At 37.6% G+C, this 19,454-nt stretch overlaps 1 protein-coding gene across 1 annotated transcript in view; it reads right to left on the minus strand.

Moving 5' to 3' along the window:
• Positions 1-122: 122 nt before the first annotated feature.
• AGMO (alkylglycerol monooxygenase) overlaps positions 123-19,454 on the minus strand; it is a 380,748-nt gene continuing 361,416 nt past the window's right edge. Inside the window, exon 13 of the mRNA XM_004702828.2 lies at positions 123-1,959. Within this exon, the coding sequence (XP_004702885.1) occupies positions 1,891-1,959 (69 nt within the window). The 3' untranslated portion in view covers positions 123-1,890. The remainder of the gene's footprint in view (positions 1,960-19,454) is intronic.

Below are 19,454 nucleotides of genomic sequence, written 5' to 3' on the forward strand. Positions count from 1 at the left end.
TCAGGGTTGTCTTGCAGGAAGTCTGCCTTGCCAGCTAAAGCAGGGAACTGGTTAAGGCAGCTGCACCCTGGTGCGACCATCGCAGAGCAAGAGGCCCAAGAACTTGAAAGGCGAGGTTCACGGAGCCATTTATTCCTCCACCCTTCAATTAACCCCGCATGTGTTTATCAGCCAGGTTGGCACAATAAACTAACTCATTCAGGGAGCACAAGTTAACCTATTTGATGACAATTAAGCCCATTTTATAAATATACTTTTAAAGCTGATTTTTAAAGCTTACAACACTAGCTATTTAAAGATTTTTAAAATGATCTTTTCTTTGTTATTACCAGAAGATGTTACCTACAAACAGAAGATTGTTTAGGAGATAGAATGGGGGTCTCAATGATGTTTATGTTCTTAGTTAACAGTGACCAGCCAGCAGAGGGCTCTGTATTTTAACCTGATAGCACACATTTAAAGTCCAGCAAGAACCATTGGCAAGAGACAAAAAGCAGGGCTCAGTACTTGTTATGGGCTTCAGTGCTTGCTCTAAAACTGTGTTAAATTAACAAGTATAGAAGACGAATGAAGCAGAGCCAAACTCCTACTTCTGACGTTTGGGGTATAATTTGTTAATGTTTTCCGTCATGCAAAACCTCATCTACCTCTGTCATTGCAGTTTGAGAAACAGACGGTGCTGTGATGTTGGATTTTGAGTCCACATGGACACCTGTGTCTTGTTCTCGTAAAGGTTGCATTCTTTTCTTTGTTTCAAGTTTGAAAAGTGTATTTATGAAGTGGGTTTAATTGTCTTTATCCCAGTAATGGACAATGGAAAGCTCAAGGAAGAGCAGCATTAACTGCTATAGTGATGGCAACTTTATCACTTAAATTATCATTTTAATTCTAAGAAATATTGTAAGATGAGAAGAAAAGGCTGTTCCCCTCCCCCCCCCCAAAGAATTTCAGTTCTCTTCCTTTGAAAGTTACCCTGTCATTTTTTCCTATGAAACACTTGGCAGGTTTTTATAATCTCTCCCCCAAAATGAACATTCAACACCTGGAGGAATTTTATTTGGAGATTACTAATATTGTGACAATGTTAAACTACACAAGAATACTACATTGTCCTCATTCTGCCAGAAACACATTAGCCTCACGTATCACAAATTAATCTGCTGAATAAATACTTTCTGACAAAGTCTATTCATTCTCACATCACGATTTTTTTAGTGTAGTTTCTTAGACTGTGTAGTTTGCAAAAGTAAATAAAATGTAGGCAGGCAAATCACATAATCCAGTTTTGTTACTAAGCATGCTACTAACAAATACCAAAGGGAAAGTTGTTGTATCGATACAAAGGCAATCATTCTCCTTACTGATTTTAAAATGTTCCCGTCTCTTTTTGCCCAGCGCTTTTAGAATAGCTGATACCAGTGACTAAAATAATATTATATTTAAAATATTTTGGTGCTCAACGGTAGCAATAAAGGAACTCACTGTCATGATGATGATTCTGACTCATAATGAAGCTATAGGGTAAAGATAGAACTGTTCAGGAGGGGTGCCAGTAAATCTTTACAGAAGCAAAAACCTCAACTTGTCCCATACAAGCGACTGGGGAGTTCTCACTGCTGACCTTGTAGGCTGCAGCCCAGTGTGGAACCAATGACGCCACCAAGCCTCCTTGCAGGAAAGGAAAGTAGCTACACAAGACTCTAATTTTAATAGACCATAGTAAAATCTGAAACAAAAGCAAGAGCAAAAATATTCACTGAAGAACATTACATTATGCATATTCATTAATGGTTCATATTAACCTTATATAAAACAATGATATTTCCATACGCATTAATACTATATTGTCATTGTGTGCAGTTGATTAAAACAAGAGAATTCTGTACACACTTAAGGTCCAGAGGCAAGCTGTTTCATGCTTCTTACTCCCCAGAAGGCAACACAGATGGAAAAAAAAATCTGAAGAAAAGGAAAAACACAAATAGGAAAACAAAGTTAAAAGTGAAGAAATAGTCAACAATTTTGTTCAACTGTTACGGTCACTCTGGGAGAAAATGAACAGAAATAGGTTAGACTTGAACAGTCATTCACTGATAGAATTTAGTCTGCCCAACTTACACATATGTGAAGACTCGGCAGAGGTAAAAAAACTTTGTTTCTGCGGTCTTGTTTTTTTTTAATTAAAAAGTCTGTGTCATTTCTAGGAAGGGAGGTATATGTTAGTTATTGAATGAAATAGACTTTTCATTTGTATCACTGCATATTTTATGTATTGTACAAAATGATCCCATTGTTTATCTCTGGAAATAAAACTTTTGCTAAAGAATTATTTATCTCTAATTAAATTGATTGTGACCCAAGATGACCTTCACCCAACATGAGTCACATTCTAGACATTACTGTTGTCATTCCTCCTCAGTTTTTAAAAAATGTATGTATTTATTTATAATCATTTATTGGGAGCTCTTACAGATATTATAACCATCCATAATTCAATTAGATCAAACATAATTGTAAAATTACTGCCAAAATCATTTCAAAACAGTTTCTTTCTTCTTGAACTCTTTGATATCAGCTCTCCTTTATTCCTCCCCTCCCCCACCCTTGATTTCCAAGAAACTTTATTCTTATATTATAAATTATTATTATTATTATTTGTCATATCTTACACCATCCACTGTGTTCTTTCACCTGCAAGTCTGTTATTTGTTAGCCTCGAGTAGGATTATAGTCATCTTTGCTATGGGTTCCCCCTTTCTCCCCATCCCCCCTCTTTTCAGTACCCCAGGGAATCATTGCTCTCCTTACTATTTATGATGGGTTAATCTATCTTGGATTCAATGCATTGGATTATTTGCATTATCCAAGTATCAATAAACATACTCAGGTCTAACAAGATAAACGAAGTAAAATGAGAACCATCATAGGAAGGGGAGGACATATTATAGAACCGGAGGATCATCATGTTACTTCACTGCTATACTAGAGCCTGGATGCATCTTCCCTCTCATATGGCCCTTCTGTAAGGAACTGTCCAATTATCATACAGGTGGGTTTGGGGCGTCTCCACTTCTTCACCTCAATCCGACTGCTTGTTTTTGAACTTATGATATCTATTCCCTTTGACAACTCGTGATCACACAGACGAGTGTGCTTCTTCCACGTGGGCTTTGTTGCTTCCCTGCTGGATGGACACTTGTGTAACTACAAGTCTTTAAGACTCCAGATGCTATTTATTTTAGTAACCAGGCACCATCAGCTTTCTTCACCACATTTGCTTATGCACTCATTTTGTCTTCAGTGACCATGTCGGTGAGTATCATACAGTGCTACATTATTAGAAAAAAACTGTTCTTATACTGAGATATTTAAGTAGAGGCTCAAAGTCTGGGTGTTTCCTTATTGCATTACACACACACACACACACACACACCTATTGTTTTTAATCTTAAAGTTGAAGAAATAAATAAGTCATGATAAACATCTCCAAAAGTTCACTGGGATTACACCCTAGACCTCATGGGGTAGATTTCGCAAACAAACAAATCACCAACAATTAGCAAAACAAAACTTTTGGTTTCTAATGACACAATAATCCTCAGCAACAATTCATAGTTGTGGGGGTGGTGGTTATTGATGATGCTTAATATAAATACCTCATGACATATATATAAGCAATTGGCTTGTCGAGGTGAAACACAGGCACTAGCCATAGTATTTTCACCATCACATATTTGCCCTCCAGAGAGCTCTTACCAATGCATTAATAATTAGCTAGAGAGCTGTTTTCATGATCTCCATTTCAACTGAGTTAATATTAGAACTTTCATAGGAGAGAAGTTCCACAGTTAGAGTACTAGGGAAGACAGATTTTATTTTGCATATGCATCAAAGAGAAGAGAGAGATGGGAAATGGAAGAGCTTGCTATTGGAACAATGTCCGCAAGAGACCAAAGAATATTACAAAGTCAACAGTACATATAAAAGTTACAAATCAGCAACGGCTGCATTCCTGCCACAAATACTCAAAAAACCCAACTCACTGCAATCAAAGCCATTCCAACTCATAGCCACCCTACAGGATAGCCTTGAATTTCTAAGGCTGTATATATTTAGGGAAGCAGAAAGCTTCCTCCTAATAAGCACCTGGTGGGTTCAAACTGCTGATCTTGGACTTGATAGTGTGTGTTAGTCTGTGTATTTTAGAGAAACAAATCCACAGAAACTCATGTATAAGAGAGAGTTTTATACAAAGGGTAAGTGAGCATTAAGAAAACATCCCAACCCAGTGCTGTCCATGCCCACAAGTCCAACATCAACCCATAAGCCCGACACCAATCCACAAAGTCCTCATCCATCTCACAAAACACACACTATGATGCCGACTGCAGGAGGAAAGCCAAATCAGTGAATGTGTAAGCATCTCAGCGCTGGCAGGGGTCTCCACACGGCTGCTCCAGAACCCAGGGCTGCATTGGGGTAGGTCCATATGGCTTCTGCTTGGGGATGTCTTGCAGGAAGTCAGCCTTGCCAGCTGAAGCAGGGAACTGCTAAGGCAGCTGCACCCTGGTCCGCCCATCACAAAGCAAGGGACCTGAGAACTCAAAAGGCAAGGTTCATGGAGCCATTTATCCCTCCGCCCTTCAATTAACCCCACATGTGTTTATTGTCCATGTTGGTACAATAAACTAATTCACAGTCCTAAATGTAACCCATTACATCCCAAAGCCCCTTCATTGGTTCCATAAATGTTAAATACACCTGACTGCAATCAGAACCTTGATGCAACTTTGCAAAAGCAACCCTCAAGAAGCCCTCCATTGGTCCAGCAGGGAAAATGATGGAGCAATCACTCTTTACCTACCTATCTTTGTCCTGAAGAGGATAAGCACAGGCCTGGGTCCCCAGTCCTTTGTACGAGTGCTAATGAATCTATCTGCCATGTCCCTGTATGTATCAGGGAGGCTGATTATGATCATAGCCTCTTCCCGCTTTCCTGGAATTTGCCCTAGAACCTATGTCGTTCAGTGGTCAGATCTGTGTGAAGTACTCAAGGTGGCATTCTGGATTATGTTAAAACTCAAGATGGAATCAGGGCTCTGACTGCTGGCCATCGCCTTCCGCAGAACAAATGCCTTTGGGTTTTAGACTCGAAAGCAGAATTGTGATGAAAGTGAGTGATGTTCAAACAGCCGGATTTATTGGGATAGCTGGGCAAGCGTTTCTCCATATTTCTTGCTATTGTGCGGACTTCCTTTACAAACTAACAAAATATGGCCAGTTGCCTCTCTCCAGGAAGACTACCACTATTCCTGGAAGATCCATAAAAAATATACAGAGGAAGCCTAGTTAAGTAATAAGACAGGCATGGGAGCACTCTGCAGTGATGAACTGAGGTGAAGTCAAGGACCGTTAACTGAGACCAGACATTAATTCACAGAAAGACCCTGAACTGAGGTGATTTTGCTAGTAATCCCTGAATATGAGGGTGGGTGAAGGAAAGAAAATGAAAAACAAAGGGAAAAAATCCTCCCGAACATTGATGTTTACGTTTTATGAGAGGATTGTTCAGTTTCATACGAACTTCTGTGTCTTTCGAGACAACCATTTTTCTTCACGTTAGCCAGTGCAATCGTTTTCTCCAAATTCATGAATTTCTTTGAGCCTTAGCACACGCCCCAGGAAATAAAAATTAAAAATTAAATCAGCAGTCATATTGAAGCAGAAGTCAAGAATAATATTACCATGTGGGAGTTTCCTCAGAAGTCAAATATGGTAGGTATATTTAAAGGCTGGTTTTGATTTTGTTTGTTTTGACTGTAATTCAAGAGAAATTACTTCATGGATTTCTCCTGAAAGTGCCTGGTAAAATAGTACCAACATTCTGGAGTGTTCGTGAGAGCCTGTGCAGTAACTTGTATTTGTCTATGAAGATGGGTTAATGTTGACATTGAAAAATTCAAAGAAGACAGCTTCTGAAGTGGAGTAGAGATGAAAAGTCAATAATATTAGGGTAAAGAAATTATATGAGCTGAAAAACGAACAGATACCTTCAATTATGCAAGTACTAAAATTCGAAGCCCATTTGCAGTTAAAAAGCAAACCCAGAAAAACAGTTGAAGTCCATTCCATTCCGACTCACGTGACCTCCATATGCTGCCAAGCAGCACGACCCTCCCATGGGGCTTCCAAAGCTGTGGCCTTTACGACGCAGATTCGTGTGCCTTTACCTGAGGTCCCTCTAGGTCAGTGGTTCTCAACCTTCCTAATGCCGCGGCCCTTTAATACAGTTCCTCATGTTGTGGTGACCCCCAACCATAACATTATTTTCGTTGCTACTTCATCACTGTCATTTTGCTACTGTTATGAATCAGGCAAACCCTGTGAAAGGGTCGTTCGACCCCCAAAGGGGTTGAGACTCACAGGTTGAGAATCGCTGCTCTAGGTAGGTTCAAAGCACCAACTTCTAGTTTTGCTTGATCAGTGAATTGGCTGCATCACCATGGGGACCACTGCTTGGCAATGTACGTTCTTATTGCTTTAGTTAAATCTGCTATCTGTCACTACCAAGAGGATGTCCCTGAGGGGAGATGGGGGCAATAATTTCAGTTAAATCTATAAACCTCTATGCGACATGTGCCTATGCCTTTATATCTGTCTTCTTCTCCCTATGGCCTGAGGAAATGGCATGGGGGGTACCTCTTGCCTCTTCTGGCAACACAAAGGAGAAGGAGAATCCAACTCCACCCCAGCCAAAGGCCAACAGCGGTAAGGCAGAGATCTGACTGCCTCTACCCCCCACTCTGACGGCAACCCTTCCTCCCATGGCACTCTACTTCCCTGCTCTTCGATAACTCCTTGCAATGGCTACATAGAACTCACGGACAATACTCTTGGTCATGAAACCTATGAGTAAAGTTATCAGGTTACAAAATATTAAGGTAATAATCTTTTGACCACAGAACCTTTTCTCAGTCATACTGGCAGGCATGTCTTTTCTGGTCTTTGGCCTGTAAGCTGTATGGCCGCTTGACCGCTGCCTTATTTCATGGGCTAAGAAGCATGCTGCTCGGCCTCACCATTTCATTGTTGCACGTCTGCTCTGCTTCATGGTCTCAGCGCTGCTGCTTCTCTCTGTGGCGTGGCCTTGGAGCAGGTGCTATAGCTTTGATGCCCCATTGCTTTCCTGCCTCTGCCACGTAAGGCAAGGAGCTCATGCATGTTCTACTCATGAGTGGCTCTTCTTTTTCGGTGGTCATGGGATTCTCTCTTTCTGCTAATGAGATGATTCAATCTTCTGCTTACCAAAATGGGAAAATAAGAAATCCCGAACTCAGAGTCTCTTACAGCTTCTTCGTATTGGAAAGGTATGCATCGGGGTTTCATCCCCTCACCATATTTAGTCAACCTATATGCTGAGCAAATAATCAGAGAAGTTGGAATATATAAAGAGAGCAGCATCAGGATTGGAAGAAGGCTTATTAACAACCTGGGATAAGCAGATGACAAAATCTTGCTGGCAGAAAGTAAGGAGGACTTGAAGCACTTGCTGATGATGATCAAGGATGGCACTCTTCAGTATTAATTACAACGTAAAATCAAAGAACACCAGTATCCTCATAACTGGGCTAGTAAGTAACATCATGGGAAATGGAGACATGATTGAAGTGGCAAGGTTTTCATCTTGCACGGATGCACATCAATGTTCATGGAAGCAGTAGTCAAGATACCAAATGATGCATTTCATTGGGTAAATCTGCTACACAAGATCTCTTTAAAGAGTTGAAAACCAAGGAGGTTACTGTGAGGTCTAAGATGGGCCTGACCCAAACCATGTATTTTCAATAGCCTTATATGCATGTGAAATTTTTACATTGAATATGGAAGACCAGAGAAGAATCAATGCATTTTAATTAAGGTACTGGTGAAGAATATTGAAAGAATCATGGACTTCCAAAAGAACACACACATCGGTCTTGGAAAAAGAAAGGTCGAATGGTCCTCAGCAACAAGGGTGGTGAGACTTCGTTTCTCACAAACATGCACTTTGGACATGTTGTCAGGAGACACCATTCCCTGGAGAAGGACATCATACCTGGTAAAGCAGTGTGACAGGGAAAAGGATGGGTTGACATAGTGGCTGCATCAATGGACGCACACCTAAGAACAATTTTGGGGAAGGCACAGGGCCAGGTAGTGTTGGGGTCCGTAATACATACGGTTGCTCGGAGTTGAGCTGAGTGGATGGCACTGAGCAAGAACAACCACAGCTTATTCACATGTTTTCACCCATTCGTTGGGTAAAGGTTACAAAAAAATATTAATGGAAGAACAATATTAAGGAATTTCACTTCACCACAGGCCTCCCAAGGATTCAGTTTTATCTGAATCCCAGAATTATGCAGATATTTTCACTGAAAAAAACCACGGTGAAAATTGCTATAATTACAGAGTAGCATATCTTATTAATGCAAAATGGCACACCTAAAGTTTTCTATCCTTTAAATTATAATTTAAGCCCTATTTCCTATGTGTTGCTATCTTTAACTAAATTGCATAAATTGTCCCTTCTCCAGTTATCTGAATTCTTTCAGTTTCCTACCAAAACATACAATATCCTATTGCTTGTAGTTTTATTTTTTTCTCCTCATTTTGTTGCTGTTTGCTTTTTTCCCCAAGTCCCTGAATACTATCCTTCCACATAGAAGGAAAGCTGACAGCATGTCTGTGTGTTCTGGATTAATCTAAGACCGTCAATTGTGGGGATCATAACAAATTATGTTGTGAAAAATGGGCCTCCAGACACTTCATTGTGTGCATGCAGCATCTCCACGCAGACCAAGAGAATTGTATGAACAGAACACTGCTTGAAAGATATTCATTTATTTGGGAATGGGAAAAGTATGGGTCAGGATTGTATCTTTTCACCACATTTATTCAACTTGTATGTTGAGAAAATACCTAAGCTGGGCTATATGACGAAGAATGAGACACCAGGTTTGGGGGAAAACTCATTAACAAATTTAAATATGCAGGTGACACCAATCATAATTGCTGAAAGCAGAGAGGACTTGAAGTACTTGCTAAAGAAGATCAAATACTATAGAAATCCAAATTTCTGTATGTATTACAGTTCAACTAAAGAAAACAAAAATCCTCACAACTAGACCAATAAGAAACACCATGAGAAATAAAGAAAATTGCCAAGAATTTTATTTTATTTGGATCCACAATCAATTCCCATGGAAGCTGCAGTCAGAAAATCAAATGACATACTGCATTAGACAAATCTTCTGCAAAATATCTCTTTAAAACGCTAAAGACCAAAGATGTCACACTGAGACTCAGGCGTGCTTGCACAATGCCAGGAGCTTTTTAACCACTTTGTACGCATGTCAAAGCTGGAAGTTGAATATGGAGTGCTGAAGAAAAAGGGATGCATTCGAATTACGTTATAGGCAAAGAATGCTGAATATCATATAGGCTGCCAGCAGAATAAATAAATGTCTTGGGGAAAGTACAGCCAGAATGCTTCTTAGACGTGAGGATGGTGAGACGTAGTCCTAAGTATTTTGGACATGAGTGACCAGCCTGAAGAAGGGCATCACAGAACTCCTCAGTGCGATGGCTGACGTGGCGCCGCAGTGATGGTGAGGACGCTGCAGGAGTAATGTTTTGTTCAGGTATGGGGTGAAACAAACTCGACAGCACTCAGTTAAATGAATATGAACCTAATCCATTTCCTTTTTTATAGCAATCATTTGTATTTACGTGATGATAATTTTGTTAGTGTGTTAGTGATCCCTAGATTTCTGAAATGTTCTCACCATCAAGTCTTTAAACACATATTGACCTTTTAAAACTGAATAAAATTCTGAATGTCGAAGTTTGTATCAATTTAATACAACAAATATATCTGAGATATTATGAAAGAGTTACTAGTTTACATTAGAAAATATTTATGAAAGAAAAGTCAATGTAATCTTATACTTTAGAATATGTGGGTTTTTGTAAAATACTATATGGAGTTAATTATGTATCCATATATTAGATAGAAGTTTATTTAATATGAACTCACTATAATCATTTGATTTTGAATTTCTCTTGCCAAACTTTTATTGACATGTTAAGCTTTTTTGTTTTTTATTTTGCCACAGTTGATTAGATTAAATATATCTCTTTTAAATAAAGTTTATGAACACATTTCTCAACCAAGTATTTGTTAAATAGGATAAGTACTACTTAAGCTAGTGGAAGAATAAATGACAACCACAGTTCTTGTAATAGTATTTTCTGATGTACAGAAATGATTTTTCCGGATACAGGCAAACTCAATGCATACTTATTTTATCGTTATTCTGAGCAGGTCTCTGAATTTTTACAGCTGGATTCAAAATTTGAACCAGAGGAAGTTCATTTTTGGTGTCAAGCCCCCTGGCACTGACACATCATTACTAGCCCTTTCTTCAGGCAATGGCCTTGACCTCCTAGAGAACTCTACTGTGACGTCCACAGTGTGCTGTACAGACGCTCGTCACATGCTTTCCACATTTCCTCCAAAGCTCATCAACCAGAAGGCAGCTAATCTGAGCTACCAATCCATACTAAAATGCAAATGAGAACTCATTTTATTAGGATGCTCATTCCAGCTATATCTGTGTTTTGAAAGACTGCATTCAAAATGGGAAAATCAAGCATCTTAAATAAGAGAGAAATTTGTGAGAACGTGTATTTTTGTTTTCTATACATTGAGGTGCAATCTATATTTTAGTATGTAATCTTGGATATAATCAGTAAGTATTTCAAGTCTTCTTGACTCTTGGGAAGCAAGATTTTGTCATCTGCATATTGGAAGTTGTTGGAAGGCTTCCCTCTAGTTCTGATGCCACATTCCTTTTCATATAGTCCAACACCTTGACTTGTTCCCTGAGTACACAGAGTGAATATGTACCATGCAAAGCGGTAACCCTGAAGGACACCTTTCCTGAAGTCAAATAATCCAGTCTCCCTTTGTTATGTTTGAATGACTGCTCCATAAGCTTCCCACCCTTGTAATGATGACGGAAACAAGCTGCCTCTTCCTCCTCCCATGGAGCCTCTCACAAGTTTGAACCATCAGCATTTCTGTCAACTTAACTCACTGAAGTGCTTAACCTACTGAAGCACCAGGGATTCTCAGTCTATTCTATATATCAGCAAAATATTAGTAGTCATGTGTAAACAAAACCAAAAATTAAGTCTTAATAAATGTCACTTCCAGAAACTAAAGCAATTGGTTGGAAGTCTTGAATTCATTTTGCATCCTTATTTAAGAGAGGTTATAATTCCAGCTATATTATGAGGTCTTTCAATTATTGAATAATACTTAGACTTCAAATAACAGCACTATTACTTTATATTAGTTTGAAATATAGATCAAAGTTCTGATCTAAGATATGTTATGGGAAGAAATGTCATGTCAATGTCTATTTGGCAAAGATGCTTTTGAAAAGAATCGATATTTTGCTTAGGGTGATAGTTTAGGTTCATGTCAATGAGTTTAGTCATAACTCTCCGAGGTTTGGCCATTGTGTAATGATCTAATATAATATAATCATCTCTATGATGGGATCTGATACAATGTAATCACCTCATAAGAGATCTGCTACGAGCAGCCCATCAATTGCAAGTGGGTGTTTGGTGGTGGTGGGTGTCCTGCGTCCAATTTATAGGGATAATGTGGTAAAGCTCTCAGGCCTTTTGCTCACTCTGGATCTGTGTCCTGCCCCTCATCCTATCACCTTTATTTCTTGCTATGCTGATCTTCAATTTTGAATTTGCCAGTCAGCATATGCTGTGAGCCAACAGCCTGATCCCTAACCCACTGATATTGGCCTGTTAACTCCTGTAGCTATGTTAAACAGGATATGTCCAGCCTGATGTTTAGCCCATAAACTCAAGACTTAACCAGCAGCCTCTACAACTACCCCCTTAAGATAAATATCTCTCATTCTCCTTGTATGTTCTCTTATTAAAAAAATTAAAACTAATTTAAGGTTTACTGCTTTTACTTCTCTAAAGAATCGGTCTAAGGCATTCACTCATTAAATATCTTCTGCTGCTGTATTTTTAAGAAAAAAGAATTAAACATACCATAATCAAAAGTTTCTTTAAATAAATAAAAATCTAATTATTAAAAAATCCAAAAATCTAAAACCAAAAACAAATAAAATATTTTAGTACAGAACAGCACAAAAGCTCCTTAAAATAGTAATGCCTATGTTTGTTAGCAGGTGCAGAAGCAACAGAAATATCCTAAGTGGATGACTTCTGCAAAGAGAGATTCATTTCCCACAGGTTAGAAAGCTAGAAGTTCGTAGTGCTGGCTCTAGTGGAGGGCTTCCTCTTGCTTTAAGCACTGGAGAAAGGGCCTGGTCTCTTCAGTTCTTGCGTCCTGGGATTTTAGACATCTCCATACACCTTGGCATCTATTTTACCCCACCTCTCCTCTGCTTTCTCCTATAATCTCTTTTGTATCTGCAAAGAGAATGACTCAGTCATTTCTAAATATTTTTACTTAGAGCCATTAAGGTTAGAATTTATATCACTTAGTTTGGGGAGGGACATAATTCAACCCATAATAGTTCACTCTTTGTGCCCCCCAAACCCCTGCCCTATAACATGCAAAACACATTTACTTCATCACATCAGTCCCAAGCTTAAATCACCTCTAAACTAAAAAATATATACCCTCTGAATCATCTAAATAAAATATGAGTTAGACTTTAGATCTATTCCATCCTGGGACAAACTTTATTTTCATCTATGAGTGTGGGAAATTGAGAATGCAGATGAATGATAGGTTTGCAAAGTACTATAGTCGAATAGGCACAAGATAGACATTTTCATTATGACTGGGAGAAAATGGAGAGAAAGAAGGGGTAAGAGATACCATGCAAGTTCAAATTCCAGCAGAACAAATGATATTCGCTTCAAGGCTTGGAAATAATCTTCTGTTCTTTGAAACCATCTGGGCAATGATCTTGTGCTGGACAATCCATGCATTGGCCATGCCCTCTGGATTCTGTGTAGAGGCCTCTTAGCCCTGGATCCCCCTTTAAGGCCCTCTGGCTTGCCAACTTTATTCCCTGGACTGTAGATGGCCTGTGTCTCCCACACTATTTGAATGGCTACCACATCCTCTTGGCCTCAAAAGGCTGCATTTTTCTTTAAGGGAAAGCATTCCCTTTCCGTGGACTCTGGAGGAAGGTACTTGGTTCTCGGAGTTTCTGCTCCTGGGCAGTCTTCATGTGGCTGATACCTCTCTCCCCCCTTCCACCTATGCTCCTCTGATTACTTGTTTAACCTCTTAGACACCTCAGAGAAGATGAGCTGAAGATGCACCTGGTATTAACATAACGAAGACAATCCATACCCAACCTGAGTTATAAGAAGCATGAGGTTAGGGTTTATAATATATATTTTGGAGGGATACAATTCAATCAATTACAGTATTAAAAGTATTAATTTAATTTATAAAGCAAATGCATCATCTTTCATTGCAGCCATTTCTTCAGTTCTCAGAATTTATTACGTGCTACTGTGTATAATGATTTATTCTTTTCTAAATCGTTAGCTGACTCAAGGAAGTAAATATCCTTTTCAGGTATACTAAAAAAATATGATATTGTTGGTGAAGACCATGTTGGAGTTATCACACTAGCATTTGAAAGTTGGACCTAGCAGGAAGCTCAGGAATCACTCAGGTCTCCCCAAGGCCACTGCCACTGAGTTGACTCCTACCCAGAGTGACACTGGAGGACAGAGGAGGACTGACCATTAGCATTGCTGAGATGCAGTCTCTACAGAAGAAGCAGTCTTATTTTCCTCCAGAGGAGTGACTGGTGGGTTTGAACCACTGGCCTTGTGGCTAGCAGGTCATTGAGTAACCCATTAGGTCACCAGGGTTCCTTCAGGTCTCCCAAGCCTAACTACAATTCAGAGAACATTCTTGAAGACAGTTGGCATGAATTAGCTACTGTGCACACAAACCATCTGGTGGAAATTGTGTAAACCATAATAGCATAAAGTGAAAAGAGATGGTATGTTTCATAAAACATCTGTGGATTTTTCATCTTTAAATTCGGAGTTAAGAACAAAGTGTTCTTTGAGATATATGTCTTTAAAAACTTAAATCTTGCAAACTTTTATTTTATGGCTCTTTCCATCCAATAGCATTGGTTTTAATATTCTCTTTGATTAATTACTCGAATCCTTTCTAAATTTCTAAATATTATGATGCATATACTCTCAATATCTAGGCTTCATTCCTCTCAACTTATTCCACTTTTAAGACTTTTAATTTGAAATTTGTCAAAAAGACTGGTCGAGAGAAATGCTAAACTTCCCAATTAACACAGGGAAATTTGAAGGAATAACCCAAGTTGATAAGATGTGATTCATCTCTATTGGATAGCTAGAATGTATATTTTCAGAACAGACTTTCTAAAGTTGTAATCATTAATATGCATTATTCTATAGAACAGTGAGGATTTTATAGAATATTTTTTTCATCTAGGGGAAAGTGAGAACAGTATTGGGTCGAGGCAAAAAAGTAGCAGGAACATCAAATTAATAAAGGATTAGTTATCACATGTGGAATAAGATGTTAGACAGAATGTAAACAATTCCATTGGGGGAAGCAAATTAAGAAAAGTTTATTTTATGGAAATAATCTTTTTTTTTCTATCGCTAATCTTCCTCTTCCTCGTACCAGTTAGCCTCACATTTGCCACATTTTAAAGATACGGAAAGGAAATAAAGGAAGATGGGGGGTGAGAAACTTCAAAAGATGGCCTGCTTCAGTTCTCATAAGATGGAGAATGAAATGAGTAGAAAAATAACTAGGCACTCAATGGACATTACCCATATTGACTCTGTGCTACAACTTGTCATTCATTAAAAGTCATGATAGGCAGATCATTCAAAATAATTTGACCCCTGGCCCTAGAGAACTATGACTGAACTTTTTCCTGAAGTATACAAAAGTTCAATATATTTAAAATTAATTAATTTTTATGTCTTACCTTCACATTTCTGCAAATATATCCTAGCTACAACTAGAAGTATAATCCCACATAATTTTCTTGAGTGCATCTAACATCAGCACAAAGTTGCTTGTCTTATATCCAGTATTTTTTGTACCCTGAAGATTTTTGAATAAACAGTTGAAGGGATTTTGACTTAATAGAAAAAAAGACATTTAACATAAAAACTTTAAATACTACACCTTTCCAAGTTGACTGAAATTTAAAGCATTTACATTCTAAAATTAGAGCTTCTATAAAAATCATCAATAAAATAATTCGATCTGAATTTCTTTTCAAATTACCATTTTCACAGTACATAAATAAATGGCAGCCCCTATGAAACAATTTGGTTAATTTTCAGCGTAAGCCAAATATCAGAAGCCAATCTATTTCACGTGAATATCAATTCTAACTATTTGATATAAACAAACAATCTGGAAGAATGTGTGGTTACTAATATAGAATGCCATTTAAGAGAGCAAATTCAGGATTATGGGTGTAACATCAGAAAATAATTGGATCTTGCCTACAATTCATGGAAGATAAACAATCCCTTTAAAATATACCTTTGTTTTTAGGAGAAATCTGCGTGCAGAACAATAACAATGATTAGTTTTCAAAGCAAGACAGTGTCTCTTGGAAAGCTATGTTTGGACAGATCCCTGGATATTGTTTTTGTTGTGTCGAAGGAATAGTTAGAGCCCAGCAAAGGGGAACTTCCTAGCACAGACTAATAGAGGCCCACAACCCACATATGGCTCGCAGCTTGGCGGATTTCTCTGTGTTCTGCCAGCGATGAAGCTGCCCAAATGGTTTCTAGCGTAAGTCCTAAGTCATAAACTGCATCCTACGAGGCCAGTTATGCCAGAACTGGACCCAAGGGTATTCACAGTCTTGGCTGATGGGAAACAATGACTGCTTCCTAAGGAAGCCACAGCTGCTTTCCTGAGAGACACTCCAGATGCCTGAATTTTCCCTTACTTTCCATTTTTGACTACCTGTTCTGGCAACTGTTCCAACAGAGGGGGAGGCAAGCAGCAGGCACCCAGCTGTGTTCAATAATCCTTGGCAACATAGGTACTGATTACATAAACACTGCAAACATTCATGCAGGACAGGTTCTAGCTTTCATGCTAAATATATTTTTAAAAAGACTATGCACTGTGCAGCACCCCACATCTCTGAATAATGATAATGCTAATCATGGTGGTGATCGGAATAATAACAGCAAAGGTTTCAATTATGAAACCAAACATTATTTAAGGAAACATGTTATCATGAACTCTTGTGAAAGAGCAGAGATTATACAGAAAGTATTGGAAAGATGCAAAATATCCACATTTCAAAGACAAGAATATATATTGCTTTTCTGAAATGGGCAACGTCAAAATGTGTAATTAATTCATTCACTTTCTCTTTTACTCATGGTCCTTGCAAAAGACAACAGCAAAAATTTGTCATATATTGTATTTACATTTGCATTATATTTTCCATTTTTCACATATATTGCAAAATGCTACTTGAGATTCTTACCACTTGTAACATTCTCAGATTAATATGAGAGGATTTTAAAGAGTTCATGGAAACATTCCATTTTTCCCCTCTAACTTTCCGAAGCTTCCTCGCACATCACTGAGCACCACACAAGGTCCGCTGCGTATATTAGTGTAGTCTACATGCCCACAAAAGACATGGAGCCACACTTTAATGAAGACAGACTTTCCTGACTTTTAAAAACTTTGTCATGTTTTAAATTTGATACTTGAAAAGTGAAAAGTGAAAATAATTTGTTATTTCTAAGAAGTCATAAAGGCAAGTTTGTTCACTTATTTACCAATTAATTTAAGATTTGATACACTAAAGCAAAACTCTACTTAAATATGACAAGTATTGGATTGGGCTTTAACTATGTAGATTTTGAGATGACTGTTCAATTTTGTGTATAACAAGTGATATTCTCATTAATTAAAGAACAAAATTTGGTGAGGAGCAAATGTTTTGAGGATGAGGGCAATGAATGTACAAATGTGCTTTATACAATTGATGTATGTATGGATTGTGATAAGAGTTGTATGAGCCCCTAATAAAACAATTTAAACAAATAAATACATTATGGTGCTGCTGAAGAAGAATAAATAAATAAATAACAAAATTCAATTTAATTTTCTAGTTGAGTTTTCAGTTATTTTTATCTCAATGATTTTCCTTGGTTATTCTAGGTCTCAAATATCTTGTTGTTTTTGTCATATTATTTGCACCAAGCATATCTGGTTTGATCTGACTTTGGCATTGGATTTTTTCAGAAAACAAATGCTATGTTAGGCAGTAGGAGATGAAACATTAATTGGTACAGGAACAAAAAGTTTAGACAGTGTGCCTAATGAATATTCGAACATATGAAGCAAGTACAGAGAAGAACACCCTGTAGTGAATACACTGAGAAGGTTACATAGCACATTGTTTGTAATTAACTCAGATTCTTAGTTTTTACGTCTGTAAAATGAAGGTCAGAGCTTCTTTGATTAGAGTGAGTTTTGATTCAGGTTTTCAACTGACTCAGTTTTTTCAGTTGTAAAGTATTATAGAATACAGTGTAGATCACTAAAATATATTATTATGAATGGTAAAAGGATTCAATGAATTAAAAATGAAGAGAGTGACAGACAAGGAGACATGAGTCATTTAGAACATGTGAGCTTGCAGCACGGTCGGTTCTGTCTCACTGAAGGCCATTGGGCAAGCTGACGTTAGATGGAAGTTCTGTCTCACTGAAGGCCATTGGGCAAGAACTATAGATGGAAGATAATTTTTGGAAAGGTACCACTTCTGAGAAGTACTTCAGAGTTTAGCGAGCAACTATGAGTTACAGATTTATCATTTGGGGGAATATTTCCATGATGTACCTCACCCAGTAAACATTGGCTTTGACATTTTTAATGCATTTTCAAATCTTGATCTTTTGATATATATTTCTCAATTTTCAAAATTTATTTTTAATTTTAAGTTATTGATGACCCATGTAGATGAAACCAATATTAATCTCTAGTGATCCACCCTGTTATTAAACACCTCTTTGTTTTTTCATTTTATATTAGTATTCTTTTTGATATCTGAGTCTATATAAAAAGAATTACTTATTAGAGACAATTCCTTGATGCTAGTACTTTTTGAAAAAGTATTTGATAAATCAAAAAGGAATAAATTACACAGAGCTCAGTGAAGGTAATTCTGAGGGAAAATAAGCAAATGAAATGAAACATCCTTGAACGAAGGGTGTGGCAATAAAACTGCAAAATCTCAAAGTCACTGCCAGTGAGTCAGTTCTAACTCTTGGATGAAGGGGCCAAACTAGAGGTTCATAATGGGGTAAGAAATGGGAGAAAAAAGCCAATTAGAAACTATTCTTCAAAGTCTTTCTGTATTTCTAGCACCTCGTTAGACAATCAAAACGCTTCTAAAAAGAGAGAAATTGTCAGTTAAGATTTACTGTGGAAAACTGAATGTATTATAGCTCCCTAGTGACAATGTGGTCTTGCTACTTCCTGTGAAACGTGTTCTTTTAATGCCCCATTCAGTCAGTGAGGGCATGCTCCGCTTTTGTTGTAGCATTCACAAGGGAAGTATCATCCTACTTATTTCTAAGCCCATCAAATCGGGGAAGGATGGTTACAAAACATAAGAGTAAACTAGTCCTCATTAGGTTGCCTTTATTCCAAGATAATTTTTATTTGTGCCAGTCAATTCACTGGGCAATGAGAGCTCCCTGTGGAACAAGGTGAGTCTTGAATTCACAGAACTTAAATCTACATATATTTGACTAGAGGGGGAAATATACATATGTTCATACATCCATATATTATATATAATATTGTACACACATATAATATTATATACACATACACCCATATGTATATATACCGATAGATATATAAATTAATAAAATGCTATGCTTCATTGTATATATTATATATGTGTGTATTATAGAATGTATATTCTATATTGGTTTTGTTTCATTATGTATATGTATATTACATATATAAATTGAAGCAACTAAATAATTTTACATATTATAGGCTTTGGGGTTCTTATCTATCCAAAGCATTTTAAAGTAATTTCTATAAATAGAAAAATATTTACTAACTCCTTCTCAATGAATATTCCCACCTTTTCCTTTGAGAGAGCACAGTTTGGAGGAGAAGGTTCCAAAGCTCCTAAGTTTGACATCGACATCCTGAAACCAAAACACTGTCGTGGGGCCTTAGCCTCTGGACTCCAGTCTCGACACTTGCCGCTTGGCTAAATAATTTGACTTCTCAGGATGCTAGTGTTTTTCTTTTATTTTCTTTAATGGATATTATTTATTTATAAAGTCACATAAAATCTTTT

Source organism: Echinops telfairi, unplaced genomic scaffold (genome assembly GCF_000313985.2).
Source record: "Echinops telfairi isolate 266 unplaced genomic scaffold, ASM31398v2 ScPeMD7_23;HRSCAF=83, whole genome shotgun sequence".
Lineage (NCBI taxonomy): Eukaryota > Metazoa > Chordata > Mammalia > Afrosoricida > Tenrecidae > Echinops > Echinops telfairi.